At 38.2% G+C, this 13,737-nt stretch overlaps 1 protein-coding gene across 10 annotated transcripts in view; it reads left to right on the top strand.

The window, feature by feature from the left end:
• cacna1ba (calcium channel, voltage-dependent, N type, alpha 1B subunit, a) overlaps positions 1 to 13,737 on the top strand; it is a 116,686-nt gene that overhangs the window by 65,026 nt on the left and 37,923 nt on the right. For 5 of the 10 annotated variants that reach the window (XM_056257362.1, XM_056257361.1, XM_056257364.1 and 2 more), the window contains exons 16-25: positions 186 to 253; positions 688 to 794; positions 1,807 to 1,869; positions 3,982 to 4,017; positions 6,829 to 7,611; positions 8,398 to 8,582; positions 9,415 to 9,535; positions 10,828 to 10,957; positions 11,079 to 11,138; positions 11,558 to 11,664. In XM_056257362.1, the coding sequence (XP_056113337.1) occupies positions 186 to 253; positions 688 to 794; positions 1,807 to 1,869; positions 3,982 to 4,017; positions 6,829 to 7,611; positions 8,398 to 8,582; positions 9,415 to 9,535; positions 10,828 to 10,957; positions 11,079 to 11,138; positions 11,558 to 11,664 (1,660 nt within the window). The remainder of the gene's footprint in view (positions 1 to 185; positions 254 to 687; positions 795 to 1,806; positions 1,870 to 3,981; positions 4,018 to 6,828; positions 7,612 to 8,397; positions 8,583 to 9,414; positions 9,536 to 10,827; positions 10,958 to 11,078; positions 11,139 to 11,557; positions 11,665 to 13,737) is intronic. The other 5 variants (XM_056257365.1, XM_056257366.1, XM_056257371.1 and 2 more) reach the window with 3 other exon arrangements.

The raw sequence follows: 13,737 nt of genomic DNA on the forward strand, positions 1-13,737 counted from the left end.
ATATAATAATTCCTTTAATACTTTTAATATATTCTAAATGTTATCATTTTAAGTAATCCTTGCTGAATAAAAGCATTAATTTCTCAAAAATAAAATGACCCCAAACTTTTAAGGACAACTTGAATGTTTTACTATTTTATTAGATGCCCACTTTCACCCCAATTCCTTAAAGCACATTTGATCAGACACACTCCTAAATGTATTTTTGGCCATTGCTGTTGATAACCTTGCCAATGCACAAGAACTCACCAAGGTTGGTTTTGCATATTTACGTCCTACATATGGGCATATGTACATACAATGGCAATACTTAACTTCTGGCACTGTCACACTGTACCAGCCATCCGTACCTGCACACACACACCACATGAGTCTCACATGTTGTGTACACAGAGTGTGTGATCCTATCGCTATGCACTGATAGTTTTATTAGTTTCATAAGACTGTCTGTAAGGGTTCTTTTGATTTGACTGATGTTTGCCCTGGTTAATAACTCAAGGTGATGAAGCTTTCAGCCCATTATGGGATTTACAGCCTCACGTAAAGATGCCATCTACAGTATAGGGTCGTAAGCCTCCTGGGACATCACTATTTTGATTTGTTGATGCTATTCACGGTGCTTTGACATGGGATGCAAATTTATACTCATCTGTCATTCTCTGTTTCTCTGTCTTACTCCCCTCTCAGGATGAGGAGGAGCAGGAGGAAGCCATCAATAAGAAACTGGCTCTGCAGAAAGCCAAGGAGGTAAAGGAGGTCAGCCCCATTTCGGCCGCTAACATTTCCATCACAGCGTAAGTCAGAGGGCATTAAACCTGAAGTCAGGGTACTGCCCTCCCCTTTCACTAACCCTTTGTAAAACCTGTTCATCACCCCATCATGTCCTCTCATTGCTTTTTTTTTATGTGTCCCAAGAATCCTGTTTGTCTCTGTAATAGATTTCTGAATGTTAGTTATTTTTTTTCTGTTGTCACTTTTATTTATGTCTCTGTAGGACTCCGTGTTCTCTGTGCAGTTGGTCCTGCACCCATAGTTGGTTGTCTTTAGACAGAAATGGCACATATACTTGATTCAACCAGTCAGTGTGGAAATCTAAAGATTTTTTTTGATGCTCCCTTACTAACTGTGTTTGATTAGTTTGATTGTTGTTAGACACCAATTAATGTACAGTGAAAAATATATTTAGCTCAAATGAATCATGCCATCAAAATCTGATTTAGTTCTTTGCAATTTAACCTAAATTGGTTGTTTAACTGTTGCTAAAGACTGTGATTGTGGCAATCCGATGTAAATTAAGTATTACAAACTTTAATCAACCACAATTCTGAATATTGGGGTAACATGTATAATTTCCAATATCAATTGTAATTATGGCCCTGAATATGATTTTTTTTTCAGGATCTTGTAGAAATTCTTTCTGATTTTTTAAATATTTTGATTGAGTTAACATTTATATATTATATCTTAATTATGAAAGACATTTTTTTTTCCAGTGTTAAAAAGTCAATTTATTATATTATTGAATAGAGTAATATAATAGTTAATTAATTGAATGTAATATAATTAATTAATTCATCCATTTTAATGCACCTGGAATTTGAATGTCTTTCTTAATACTGTAATTCCTTCTCGCCTGTTTTGTTTTTCATTCTGTTTTGAAGTCACACTATTGTTGATATGTACTTCCCATTGAGTTGGGTGGAGTTAGAGTCAGAGTGATTGACAGCTGTAGTCCCTGTACACTGACTCCACCCCCACCAAACTATTTCTTTCCCCTCTGATGGTTTTTGTTTTTGGCATATGCAGTTTTATAAGGCCAATTCCCGGTGCTCTTTCATGCAGCTCCTCCAACTCCAGCTCTCATTCACCGTGAGTTAATTTACTCTCTGTTCAAATCTCCTCTCCTCCTCTGTCCCAGCACACTGCTCTTATATGATGCCAGACAGCCGAACTAGTCTCGCTGACCAGAGTCGTTCACAGTGTAGCTCATAGTTTAACAGATGACTGAGGAAATATTATATATGGGTCATAAGAAGCCATTAAGAATACAATGAATGAAGGGTAACATTTAAAATGGCTTTCTTTTCTTTCTTTAATGAAAACCATTTGAAATGTTAAAATGTCTTGTTAATGAAAGCTATTGTAAAGTGTTGCTGTAAAAACATGTTAAAAAGTGTGGACTTTTAAGTAAACTATCAGTGTTAATCTGCTTCAGTTTACTGCAACTTCATCAGGGGATTAATTACTTTCTTTTGGAACGTTATGTTTGCCGTATTTCTTTAGCTAGCGGGTCAGACAAGTTTCTGGATACTAGATTAACTGTTCGCTGGGCTCATTGGCTGCTGTTGGCATTGAGCCCTGATCTGAGAAGTGGCCGTCTGTTTCCCAGTGAGCATCAATACTAGAGCTTCTGCTACTGCTAGTGCCTAATGAGTCAGCACTCCTGTCAGACAAACCCACTGTGAGAGCGTAGACACACACACACACACACACACACACACACACACACACACACACACACACACACACACACACACACACACACACACACACACACACACACGCACACACACACACGCACACACACATACACGCACATGTTACACATTCAATTAAATAGAATATATGGAATTAGAACCACAGAAGTTGGCTCGTCAATCTTTTGAGAAGCTAAAATTTTAAAGCCATTTGTGTTCAAGCTAGTGATAGATTAATTAGTTTATTTAATTAGTCTTTGATGCTTTAAACTTAAAGGAACAGTTTACCCTAAAATGAAAAGTCGTTCATCATTTACTGACCCTCATATCATTCCAAACCTGTATGACTTATGTTCTTCCATGGAGCAAAAAAGGTGAAAGGAGGACTGTCGCTGTTACAAGACAAAAATATAATTTATTATAATTTATTTATATTATTAATTATAATATAAAGTTATAACACTAACTTTGTGTGAGAAACAGACAAATTAAGGTGTTTCATGATTCATGATTTCAATTACCACGATTATTCACTGGAGGAGATACATTTCCCCTCCAGTGGACTGTTGATTCTGAGAACCGATCAGTCATCGGCTGAATCCGAAATCGCCCCCTATACCCTCAAATAGGACGTTATTTGAGGGGACAGCCATTTGTAGTGGTGTCCGAAATCATAGTGGGCGTTATTGAGTGTACTTATTCAATCCCACATTGCACTGCAACAACGAGTGTAAAACCGATGTAACGGCTGTCCGAATTCGCTCACTCCTTTTCATTCACTCCTTCAAGTGAACAGTATTAGTGGACTAACGTAGGCAATAGTGAATGAGGGTTTAGGGGGCGATTTCAGATTCAGCCATCATGTCCATGAATGAATCATTCTTTTCAATGAATCGATTGATCTAGTTCACAAAACAGGTCTGATGTACTCAAACTTATAATGTCAAGATTTATGTCAGTAACAATTAAAAGTCTGTCTGTTTCGTGCACAAAAGCTGCCGTATGGCTTGACAATTTATAATATAGCACAAAAGTCATTTGAAGTACCATTATTGTGCTTTTATGGTTCATTTTGGGACTTGTCAGCCCCAGTCCTCGTTGATTTTCATTATATTTAAAAGAGTGACTAGAACATTAAACATTTGTGTTCCACAGAATAAAAAGTCCCGTGGCTTTGTAACTAAATGAGGGTGAGTGAATGATGACAGATTATTATTATTATTTTGAGCTATTCCAGTAATGGTTCAGTTTGAGCAGTACTGAAGATTTTAGCGTTGTAGAGAGTCTGGATAAGTCTGCCATCATCTCACTTCTCTCCACTGTTTCGTACATTCTTTAATTTTTCCACCATTCGTTTTCTACTGTCTTTCTTTGATACATCTTTATTCCTTTCTGATTTTCTTGTCAAATGTTTGTCTTATGACTTGGTTTCTGTAGCACTGTGGGGACTCTTAGCGTGTCCGTGTGTATCTGTGTATTTCACTGTGTGCTGTATGTGTTTTAGGAGTTATGTCTGCTCCCCTGCACATCACTACTTGAGGTAATGGTACAGCAGGGCATGATTACTTCTACAGTACATGAATGGACGTATTTTGATCATCTGTATGACAAAAGACTAATACTCATTCACAACTCACCTCATAGTGTTTGACAATGTGGACTATATGGGACATTCCAGAATCTTGCCCCACATTCATACATATACAGTATGTCAATGTTAACCTATGATTTCATTTTTAACCGTTGGCCAGCTGTAAAAAAATCATTCATTGATAACATTTCACTCTTTGCACTTTAAAGCTGTTGTGAGCATTTTTAGTCAATACCACACTTAAAATTCAGAGTCTGATGAAGCGGTGAATGGTTTTTATTTGCGAAAGACTTGGAAAGTTGGCAAAGCGAGACCAATTAGCCAGAAGTTAGCAAGATAGCTAACATTGTTTACAGCAGATTTAAAGTACTATAGCAGGTTGAGAACATCTCAGTTCTAATTTTTGCTAAGTATGTTAATATTTGATAGAAAAAAGGAAATATCAGAACTGTGGCATAGTGAGTAGTTCACATGCTCTGACACATGAGCCTTAGAGACATTTTTTTTTTTTTTTGGTCTCTCTGCTACCTATTATTAATAACATGGCCAAAAGTCAAATAAACAGAAAAGGGAAATGATTATCACACCATGAGGTTCTGTCATACTGTAAAATCAGAGTTTGAACCACCTCGTCCTGCTAGTCCACAAAGATACAGTCTGACCTCAGGACTGATTCACACTGCAAAGCCCTGTTAGCACTTAAGCAGTAGATAATGTCTGATAATCGGTCTCTCCACTCTCTCCCAGCCTCAGAGAGCATTCTCTTTCCCATCACCTGTCTACACATTGCTGTAGTTCACTCATCACGCTCCCTGGTACACGGCCTGCCTGCTAGAGGTGTGCTCAGAATAAAGTGATGTGGAGAAGAGAGAATTGTAGATGTTACTTTTCCCCAGCTCAATCTTTCCCTTTACTTGTCTTGATTCATATTCTTTTCATGCTAACTAACTAGATAAGAAATAAGGTGAAATATAGGAGACTTATGTCATCATTTGTTCTCTCTCACGTTGTTCCAAACCCACATGACTGGCTTTGTTCCAAGGAAAAAATGTGCGCGCGCACACACACACAACACACACACACGCACACAATCACGTTTTATGGTGACATTCCATAGGCGTAATGATTTTTATACTGTACAAACTGTATAATCTATCCCCTACACTAACCCTACCCCTGAACTATTTTAGATTTTGAAAAAAGATCATTCTGTATGATTTGTAAGCTTGCTTGCTCATGGGGACCAAAAAAAATTTTCCCACAAGGTAAAAATGTACTTGTATTACTATACTTGTGGTGACATTTGGTCCCCACAATGTAGGGAATACCAGGATCAAACACACACACACACACTGTTCAAAAGTCAAAAGTTTGGGGTTGCTAAGATTTTTAAAAAAAATGTTTTTGAACTGTCTGTTGTTACTCACCGAGGCTGCATTTGTTTGATCACAAATACTGTAAAAATATTATAATATAAAATATTCTATATTCTAATATGCTGATTTAGTGATCAAGTAATATTTCTTCTTATTATCAATTTTGTAAACAGCTGTGCTCCTTAATGTTTTTGTGGAAACCATGTTTCTTTTTTCAGGATTCTTTAATGAATAGATTTATTTTTCATTTGAACAATTTGAAATAGAAATGTTTTGTAATATTATAAATGCATTTACTGTCACTTTTGATCAATTTAATGTGTCATTGTAGAAGAAAAGTATTCATTATAAAAAAATTAAATGTACTAACCCCAAACTTTTAAACCTTAGCATATTTTTGGCAAGTTCATTAGAGAGAGAGAATAAAAGAAAAGTCGTCAGATTCATGAGTGAATCATTCTTTTAAATCGAATCTCAGTGAATTTCCAGTTTCAAAAATTCTCCTTTGGTGTTCCATGGATGAACAGGTTTGGAATGAGATGGGGGTGATTAAGCAATGACAAAAGTTATTTTGAGGGTAAACTATTCCTCATAAGGAAGGGATAGATATTAGGTCATTAAACCTGGCAAACCCCTCTAAATATTCTACACTTGTGTAACGCAGGTGTAGAATGCATGATTAAACTTCATTACCCAAACCATTGTTCACAAATATTTGCAGGATGAGTAAAGCATGACCATGAATAATCTTTGTAATCTGGCATCCATAAAGACCTTCTTTTTATTTATTCAACAGTATTTATCCAGTCCTCGAATCTGCGTGGACAAACACAGTTCAAAGAACACTAATATTTAGTCCAGCAGCACTGGAACTTTTCACTATTTTTATCACTCCGCATTTCTGTCGTAGTTGAAACCAGCTCATTTAAGTTTGAGTCAAGACCCAGAAAAGGTACCAGTCAGAGTCAAGACAGAATCCACATGCTCCCTTATTTTCATGGTCTTGGTCCTCGTCCTCATGTCTAAATCCAAGACTATATTTCCATGGTCTTATCATGGACTCGGGGACCATATCTTAATGGTCTTGGTCCTCAAGTCTTAGTCCAAGACCATATTTTCATGGTCTTGGTCTGGTCATGGACTCGGGAGCATGAAATTGTCTCGACTACAACACTGTTAGCTTGTGTAAGTTGCAGCCATCCAAAATTAAGCCCAATTTTCAAATCAATAAGGATTTTTAAGTGAAAGCAAACACAAAATCACCATCATGAAAGGGGGTCTCGACATGGATGGAGACTAACGTCAACACCATGCCTAATTGTTTTATTTAAATTTGTCTGTCTGAGGCTAATAGATTTGTTTCCTTAAATCCTCTCCTTACTAGTAAAGAACAGCAACGTTCTCTAAAGATGATGTCCGTGTGGGAGCAGCGCACCACCCAGATTCGGAAGCACATGCTGGCCAGCAGCGAGGCATTGTACCAAGAGGATCTCAACGCCAGGCTGAATTCCAACCTCCACCTCCGCCCTGACATCAAAACCCACCTGGACCGGCCTCTGGTGGTGGAACCTCACTGTGATGGCCGCATTAGCCCTAACAGAGGCTGGGACAAACCCCAGAATTTGCAAGGGGAGGGTGGCATGCCGGAGGAACGAGTCCCCCCTGGGATGGAACCCCCACAGTCGCATGCACTGCGCAAGCACCACCGTCACAGGGAGCGTCCCTCCAATGAGACCAATGAAAACGGTGACACCGGGCATGGCAAAGAAGGCCGGCATCACGTCCATCACAGCCGCAGTAAGGAGCATGATGGGACACGGTGTAAGGAGGGGAAGGGCGAGGGGGGCCGCAGACATCACCACCAGAGCTCAGTGGACGAGGGAGTGGGAGGTGGGGACAGAGAACACCGTCACCATCACTCCCACAGGCATAACAGGGAGGGCAATGGGGTGGTCAGTGCTGGGGGGAAGAGTGAACGGCGGTCCAGGCAGAAGGAAGGCTCACGATCAGGAACAAGAGAGGGAGAGAGGTGCTCCAGGGGGGAAAACGGAGGTAATGGAGGGCGGAGGCGGCACAGGCCGCGAACCAGTAAAGCTCAGTCCACGCTGGAAGGAGAGGAGCAACAAGAGAATGGAGAGAAGGAGGAGGGCAAGTCTGCCAGTCACAGGTAAAACTTTCTTCTCAAATAGTTTTTAAAAGGTGTAAATTGTTTTAATTATTTCTTAGTTTGATTAGCACATTTGTTCTAAAGTTTACAAAGAAAACTGGACCATGTTCCACTAGCTACAACACTAGTGAACATATTTGTATATTTTTAAATTATTTCTTAGCTTGAACAGCACATTGTTCCCAAGTTGTACAAAGAAAACTGAACCATGTGCTGAACCAGTGATCTTATTCGTATATGAGCAATGATGCCTCAAGTGGTGGGGATTTTGATTCATCCCAGTGACTCTTTTAAATTTCTTTTAGCAAAAAGATTCATTCATATTTGTTCATTGATTCTTTCAGTGACTTTCTTTTTGTTGACCAGTGAGTGACATTTTGTGTACTATAAGCAAATTCATGTAATCAACAGATTAGTTCAGAAACATTTTGAGCCAGAAACAAACCTTATTGTTTCTAAAAATGTGCTTGTGTATATATCTAAGATTCAAGGAAGAGTGTTTCATAATCGTGGTAAGTCAGTCAGCACATCCTCATTCACATGAGATGCTTTGTTCATTTAGTTTATTTATACATCCCAATTAGTTTGGTGCCTCACTGAGCCAATCCACACTGAAAACACCAACTCATTCATTGAAGGTTCTATTAATTGAGTTCGTCCAACCAATAATATACTCTGAAATATGAATCAGTGAATGTATTTGAATGAGAATGAACAGTCTTTTCAGTTTAGAATCTTTCATGACCAAAAATCAAAGTGTAAATTTGGTTTGACTCCCTGCTCCAGGCACATGGACATGGGAGGAGATTCATTGGCTATAAATCCCCATCAGCCTTCAGTTGGGAACCGATGGTGTCTTGAGAAACCAGAAGACTCGGACAACAAGCGAAATATTGGTCAGACTGGAGGAATGGGCACACACATACCTGTGACCATCACATCTCCCCCAGGAGAAACGACCCTTATTCCCAGTTAGTATTTCTCATATAGCCATATCAGGTCATGATGGCTAATTTGAACTAATTTTACACTCACATTTGTGTGCCACTTTTTCAAGGGTCTTAAAGGGATTGTTCACCCAAAAATAAACATTCTGTCATTAATTACTCACCCTCAAGTTGTTCCAAACCCGTAACAACTCAATTGACAGCTATTTAATTAACACTTTGAAGGCCCAGAACCACTGTAACAAACTTTGTTTCATTATTTTCATCACTATAAAGCTGCTTTGAAACAATCTGTATTGTAAAAAGCGCTATATAAATAAAGGTGTCTTGACTTGACTTGAAATAGAGAGACTGGCACCAAATATCCACATCTCAGGTCATAAAAGGACTTTTGGATCACGTCTCATGTGAGATACCCTGATATGATTGACTATGTCTTTCCTACCCATAGTTAAAATAGTTCATGTGACTACAGTGGTTCAACTTAAATTTTATGAAGCGACGAGAATACTTTTTGTGCACCAAAAAAACAAAGTAACGACTTTATTCAACAATTTCTTCTCTTCCGTATCAGTCTCCGACGCACGTTCACGAGAGCACCACGACACATGCTTGTGGTGATGATCAGGAGCGGCCGTTCTGACATATGACCCCATAAACGCGGGGCTGTGTTTACAAGCAGAGGAAGACGCACGCGAGGTCACACATGTGTCGCGGTGCTCTTGTGAACGTGCGGGTGAGAAACAACATGAGGGTGAGTAATTAATGACAGAATTTTCATTTTTGGGTGAACTAACCCTTTAACACTGGAAGCCAATGTTGGTCTAACAAAAGTGACATTTGTTTGTCTTCTCAGTGAACAGTATAGACAGCGAGACGATGCCCATGACTGAGAAGAATCTGGAGAATCTAAACCAGAGCAGCGCTCGCCCCATCCTGCCTTTCAGCTCCATGTTCATCTTCAGCCCAAACAATCCGTGAGTCTGTGTGTGGCAGTTCTAGGGAACATGTCTAAATAAACTTTCAAAACCGTGTGTTTTTGAACATTTATTCCAGTGCAATATCACAAATACTGTTGTTAGAGCATTGAACCAGAAATATCCCTTCAACAAATGTTTTTGGTTGCTTGACAGTAGCTTACATTCAAAAAAAGGCTTTCAAGTGACAAGCTATTTTTTGTCAACAAGTAGCAGTGTAGCATGGGACAGTCAAGTGAGGATATCAAGTACACACTCAGATAATAATATTATGCTTGCCTTCAAGTAGTGTTCAGACATCAAACAGTAGCCTCAGACTTGTAGCTCATTTTAAAGTCACGATGAAATGGAAGTAGCAACAGACATTTTCTATATTGTGAGGTACATCCAAATGAAATAGAATATTTAAAAAAAGAAAAATATATGAGGCTGGGATTTCTATCCATCTGTTGTTGATTGGATGGAGGCAGATCTTGTAGTCAGTTGTAAGAAAGGGGCGGGGTTTCAGCAGGCTAAATGATTGGAGAAGTCCAGCATACGTCACCAGAGAGAAGTCTGTCATTTTACCGGAAGATTAAATTATGGTATATTGGTTAAAAGTTATTAGGTATGCATGGATAAATCATTCACAATAAGATAAATAACATGCATTTAGATTTTAGAAAATATATTGAAAACAGAAAATACAGTGAATTTTCATTTCTTGCTGACATTGATTGTTTCTCCTACTGTAAATTATGAGTAGCAAAGTAGCTTCATTAACACTGGTGAGTGGCTTCTTAAACTTTTACATACAGCGTTTGTAGATGGCATCTGGCAAACCACCAATAGACTTATATCCGCAAACGTTTTTGCTTATTACTTGTCTTAAACATCCCTTAGAATGATTGTAAAGTTTGATTGTGTGTGTTTAAGGTGAACTCTTTAAGATCTTTTGAGTCTAAAAGGCATCCAACCCCATAAACCTCCTCGTAAAGCTGTGTTTTTAATGGGTAATTGCCAAATGCAGCTGTCTGCCATGGCCCTGTTGGTGTAACAATATAGGATTAGATTTATTTTACTATATATTAATGTCACAAGAGTGTTGACCTGACCGTGTCTACTATTATTATTACTGAATTAATCGTTGAACTCTCAGACCTTGCTTTGGCCTTCATGAAAATATTAATTATCGGTGGACGGTGGTTAATTAAATGTATCTGTCTGTAGATTTAAAGTAATGTTTAGGTATCAGACTTCATTATGTAATTGCCTTCAGCCTCACTCTCATAGTGTGTTTTTTTTTTGTGCAGGGTGAGGCGCCTGTGCCATTACATTGTGAGTCTGCGCTACTTTGAGATGTGTATCCTGGTGGTCATTGCCATGAGCAGTATAGCCTTGGCTGCGGAAGACCCAGTCCAAGCCAATGCTCCTCGGAACAATGTGAGTTGCTCATATGTTTCGTCTGTGCTGGTCTTGCTGTTTAAAGTCAGATTTTATCAGTGTTTGACCTAATTTTTCAATATGTCCCAAATGACTGATCATTTTACTCTTCTCTTCATAGGTCCTAAAGTATTTGGACTATGTCTTCACTGGTGTTTTCACATTTGAGATGGTCATTAAGGTAATTGTATGGTACATTGCAGTGTTTAATTGGATATGAATGAATGAATGAATGAATGATTGAGGCATTTATATAGCACTTTCATATGTACTACTGTACACCCAAAAAATGCAAATACCCAAAATTTTGTATTTTTTTCGCTCTTCAGTACAGTAACTGAAGATATCTCGGTCAAATATCTATAACATTTTATTGTACCAAACAGTCATATTCTTGACAATAAAAGACTAACTAGGACTCTGTATAATAATGGGAATGTTGCTCACAGCGAGCAATATGAAGTCTGTCAGTAATTGTCTTGAAATTTATTGTTACAGGCAAAATTATTTGTTACAGAAATAGTGCTTTGATGGCTGTAGTGATGGTGTCGAGGTTTTACCCTCAATAATCTTTCACATTTATGCTTCTCCTTTGAAAAGATGGTGGATTTGGGTTTATTGCTGCATCCTGGTTCCTACTTCAGAGATCTGTGGAATATTCTGGACTTTATTGTGGTCAGTGGTGCACTGGTGGCATTCACATTCTCGTAAGTTGCCTTTCTTTTACAAAAACCTACACAAATCCGTATGACTTAGAGCACTTTTAACTAAAAACTTTACTTAAGCATGTTTAAATTTTTATCATTGATCTTAACTAAAATACTTTGTAATTTGAGTCAGCTATTAGAATACTCTTTTCTCTTTATTAAAGGTTTTACTCTACACTCATTCCCATAGTGTGATAAGAGTGTCTTTGTCTATCTTTGTATTTCACATTCAAAGCTGATCCACTGACCTTCCTGTTTTTCTCTCAGAGGTGTGGGTCAGTTGACATCACTTTATTGCACTTTTGAGAATGCAGTCTCAAAAACAATGAGTGTGTGTGTGTGTGTGTGTGTGTGTGTGTGTGTGTGTGTGTGTGTGTGTGTGTGTGTGTGTAATAAAGGAGTTGTCTGATACGATCAGCTGTTCGCTCATGTCCTGTACAGTTATGGAAGGTCCATTGAAATGCTTTAGTTTTAAGGAAATGCTATTAGCTGCTATAAGAAACACTTACCAGTTCAACAGAAATAGAAAAGAGCTGTAATGTTATGATTTGCTGGTGCTGTATTGTTTTATGAAATCAGTGGGGTTTTTGACTTCACATGATGCCCAAACCCCTCCACTGCCTGACACCTAATTTAATTATAAAGACTAGAAATTGTTGATGATATCAATCAGCTCTGTGATAAATGGTCTCAAGGAATGTACTTCTTACTTTATTTGTATCATATTCGTGTATATATTTAGATATGTGTGCATTGCATTTTGTGATTGGAATGGGATACTGGTTTGGTGGTGTCCCCACCAAGCTTCTTAACTAATTTAACCAGCAAGACTTTCTTGGTCAGCGTGAGAGTGAGATCAGAGCTCAGAAATTGTTTCCCGCCACGTCAATTTATTTTCAATGAGTAAGACAAGCGGAGAACAGATTGAGTGCAATAAGAATATTGCTTCAGAATAAAGGGGTCTCAGCGCTGTACTGACTAATCTGTCCTTCTTCCTGTTCGTTTTTATGTTTGTTGCTGTGTTGTCATGTCAAAGGCGTGTTAAATGTGAGTGAATTGATGTGCTGTCACTGACTTTCCTCTCTTCCTGTTTCTCTCTGCCTGGAATCGCTTGAAGGAGCTTCATGGGGTAACGCCTTAACTCTCTCTGTGTCTTTGTTTCTGTCTCTGTCTCTCCCTTTCACTGTTCGTCTTCTTGCCTGTCACTGTATGAGTCAAATAATACTTAGCCCATAGGCAAGTGTTGAAGCATGTGAAGTGTTTCAGCCTCTCCATAATCCATCATTTAGCATCACTCGCGCATTCTCTGCAAACGAGCTTTTGATTCTTCTTCTTTATGTCATTTAATTCTCCGTTGTCATGGAGGGTAGATACTATTGATATGTTACTGTTAAAGATTCCTACCATTTTCAGTAGGTCTACAGTACTTACTGAATATGGAGCATCCTGGACGATACCCACAGTGACCTCAGACAGGATGAGCAGTGCATGTGTCATATCATATCAAAGAAGACCTGTTCACTTGTGTTGGAGTGGTATATCAGGGCAGGTCTGGCTTTTAGGCCAACGATTAAAACATCGGAACTCCATTGAATTGGCGGGCATGAGAATACGAACATATTTTCATGCTCATCTTTCTGCATGTTTTCAGATGTGGTACTGCAAATGTGGCTGCTGTGATTGGCCAGATCTTTAACAGTTAAAGCATAAAATAGAGTTATAACTAGGGATGCACTGATTACAATTCTATACTGCTTTGATTAAAAATAAATGTAAAATTAAAACACTAAAATATAACACTATAATGTATGATTTTTATTTTATTTTTTAGGTATAATGGTTATTCATTTTGAAATTTTGAAAAGCTCAATTTAGCTTAAAATGGAATAAAACTGTGTTATTAAATAACTTGTGTTTTAAGAATTAACTTTGTCAATGTTAGATGATGGACAGAAAACGTGATCCAAATGTTAAAATAGGGGAAATAAGCATTAACAATTTCATTTCCAATATCAACTGATAAATTAAAAATCTCAAATACTATAAGCCTATAAACGATATGATACCAAGATA

Source organism: Rhinichthys klamathensis, unplaced genomic scaffold (assembly GCF_029890125.1).
Source record: "Rhinichthys klamathensis goyatoka isolate OS25496 unplaced genomic scaffold, OSU_Roscu_1.1 h1tg000137l_1, whole genome shotgun sequence".
NCBI lineage: Eukaryota > Metazoa > Chordata > Actinopteri > Cypriniformes > Leuciscidae > Rhinichthys > Rhinichthys klamathensis.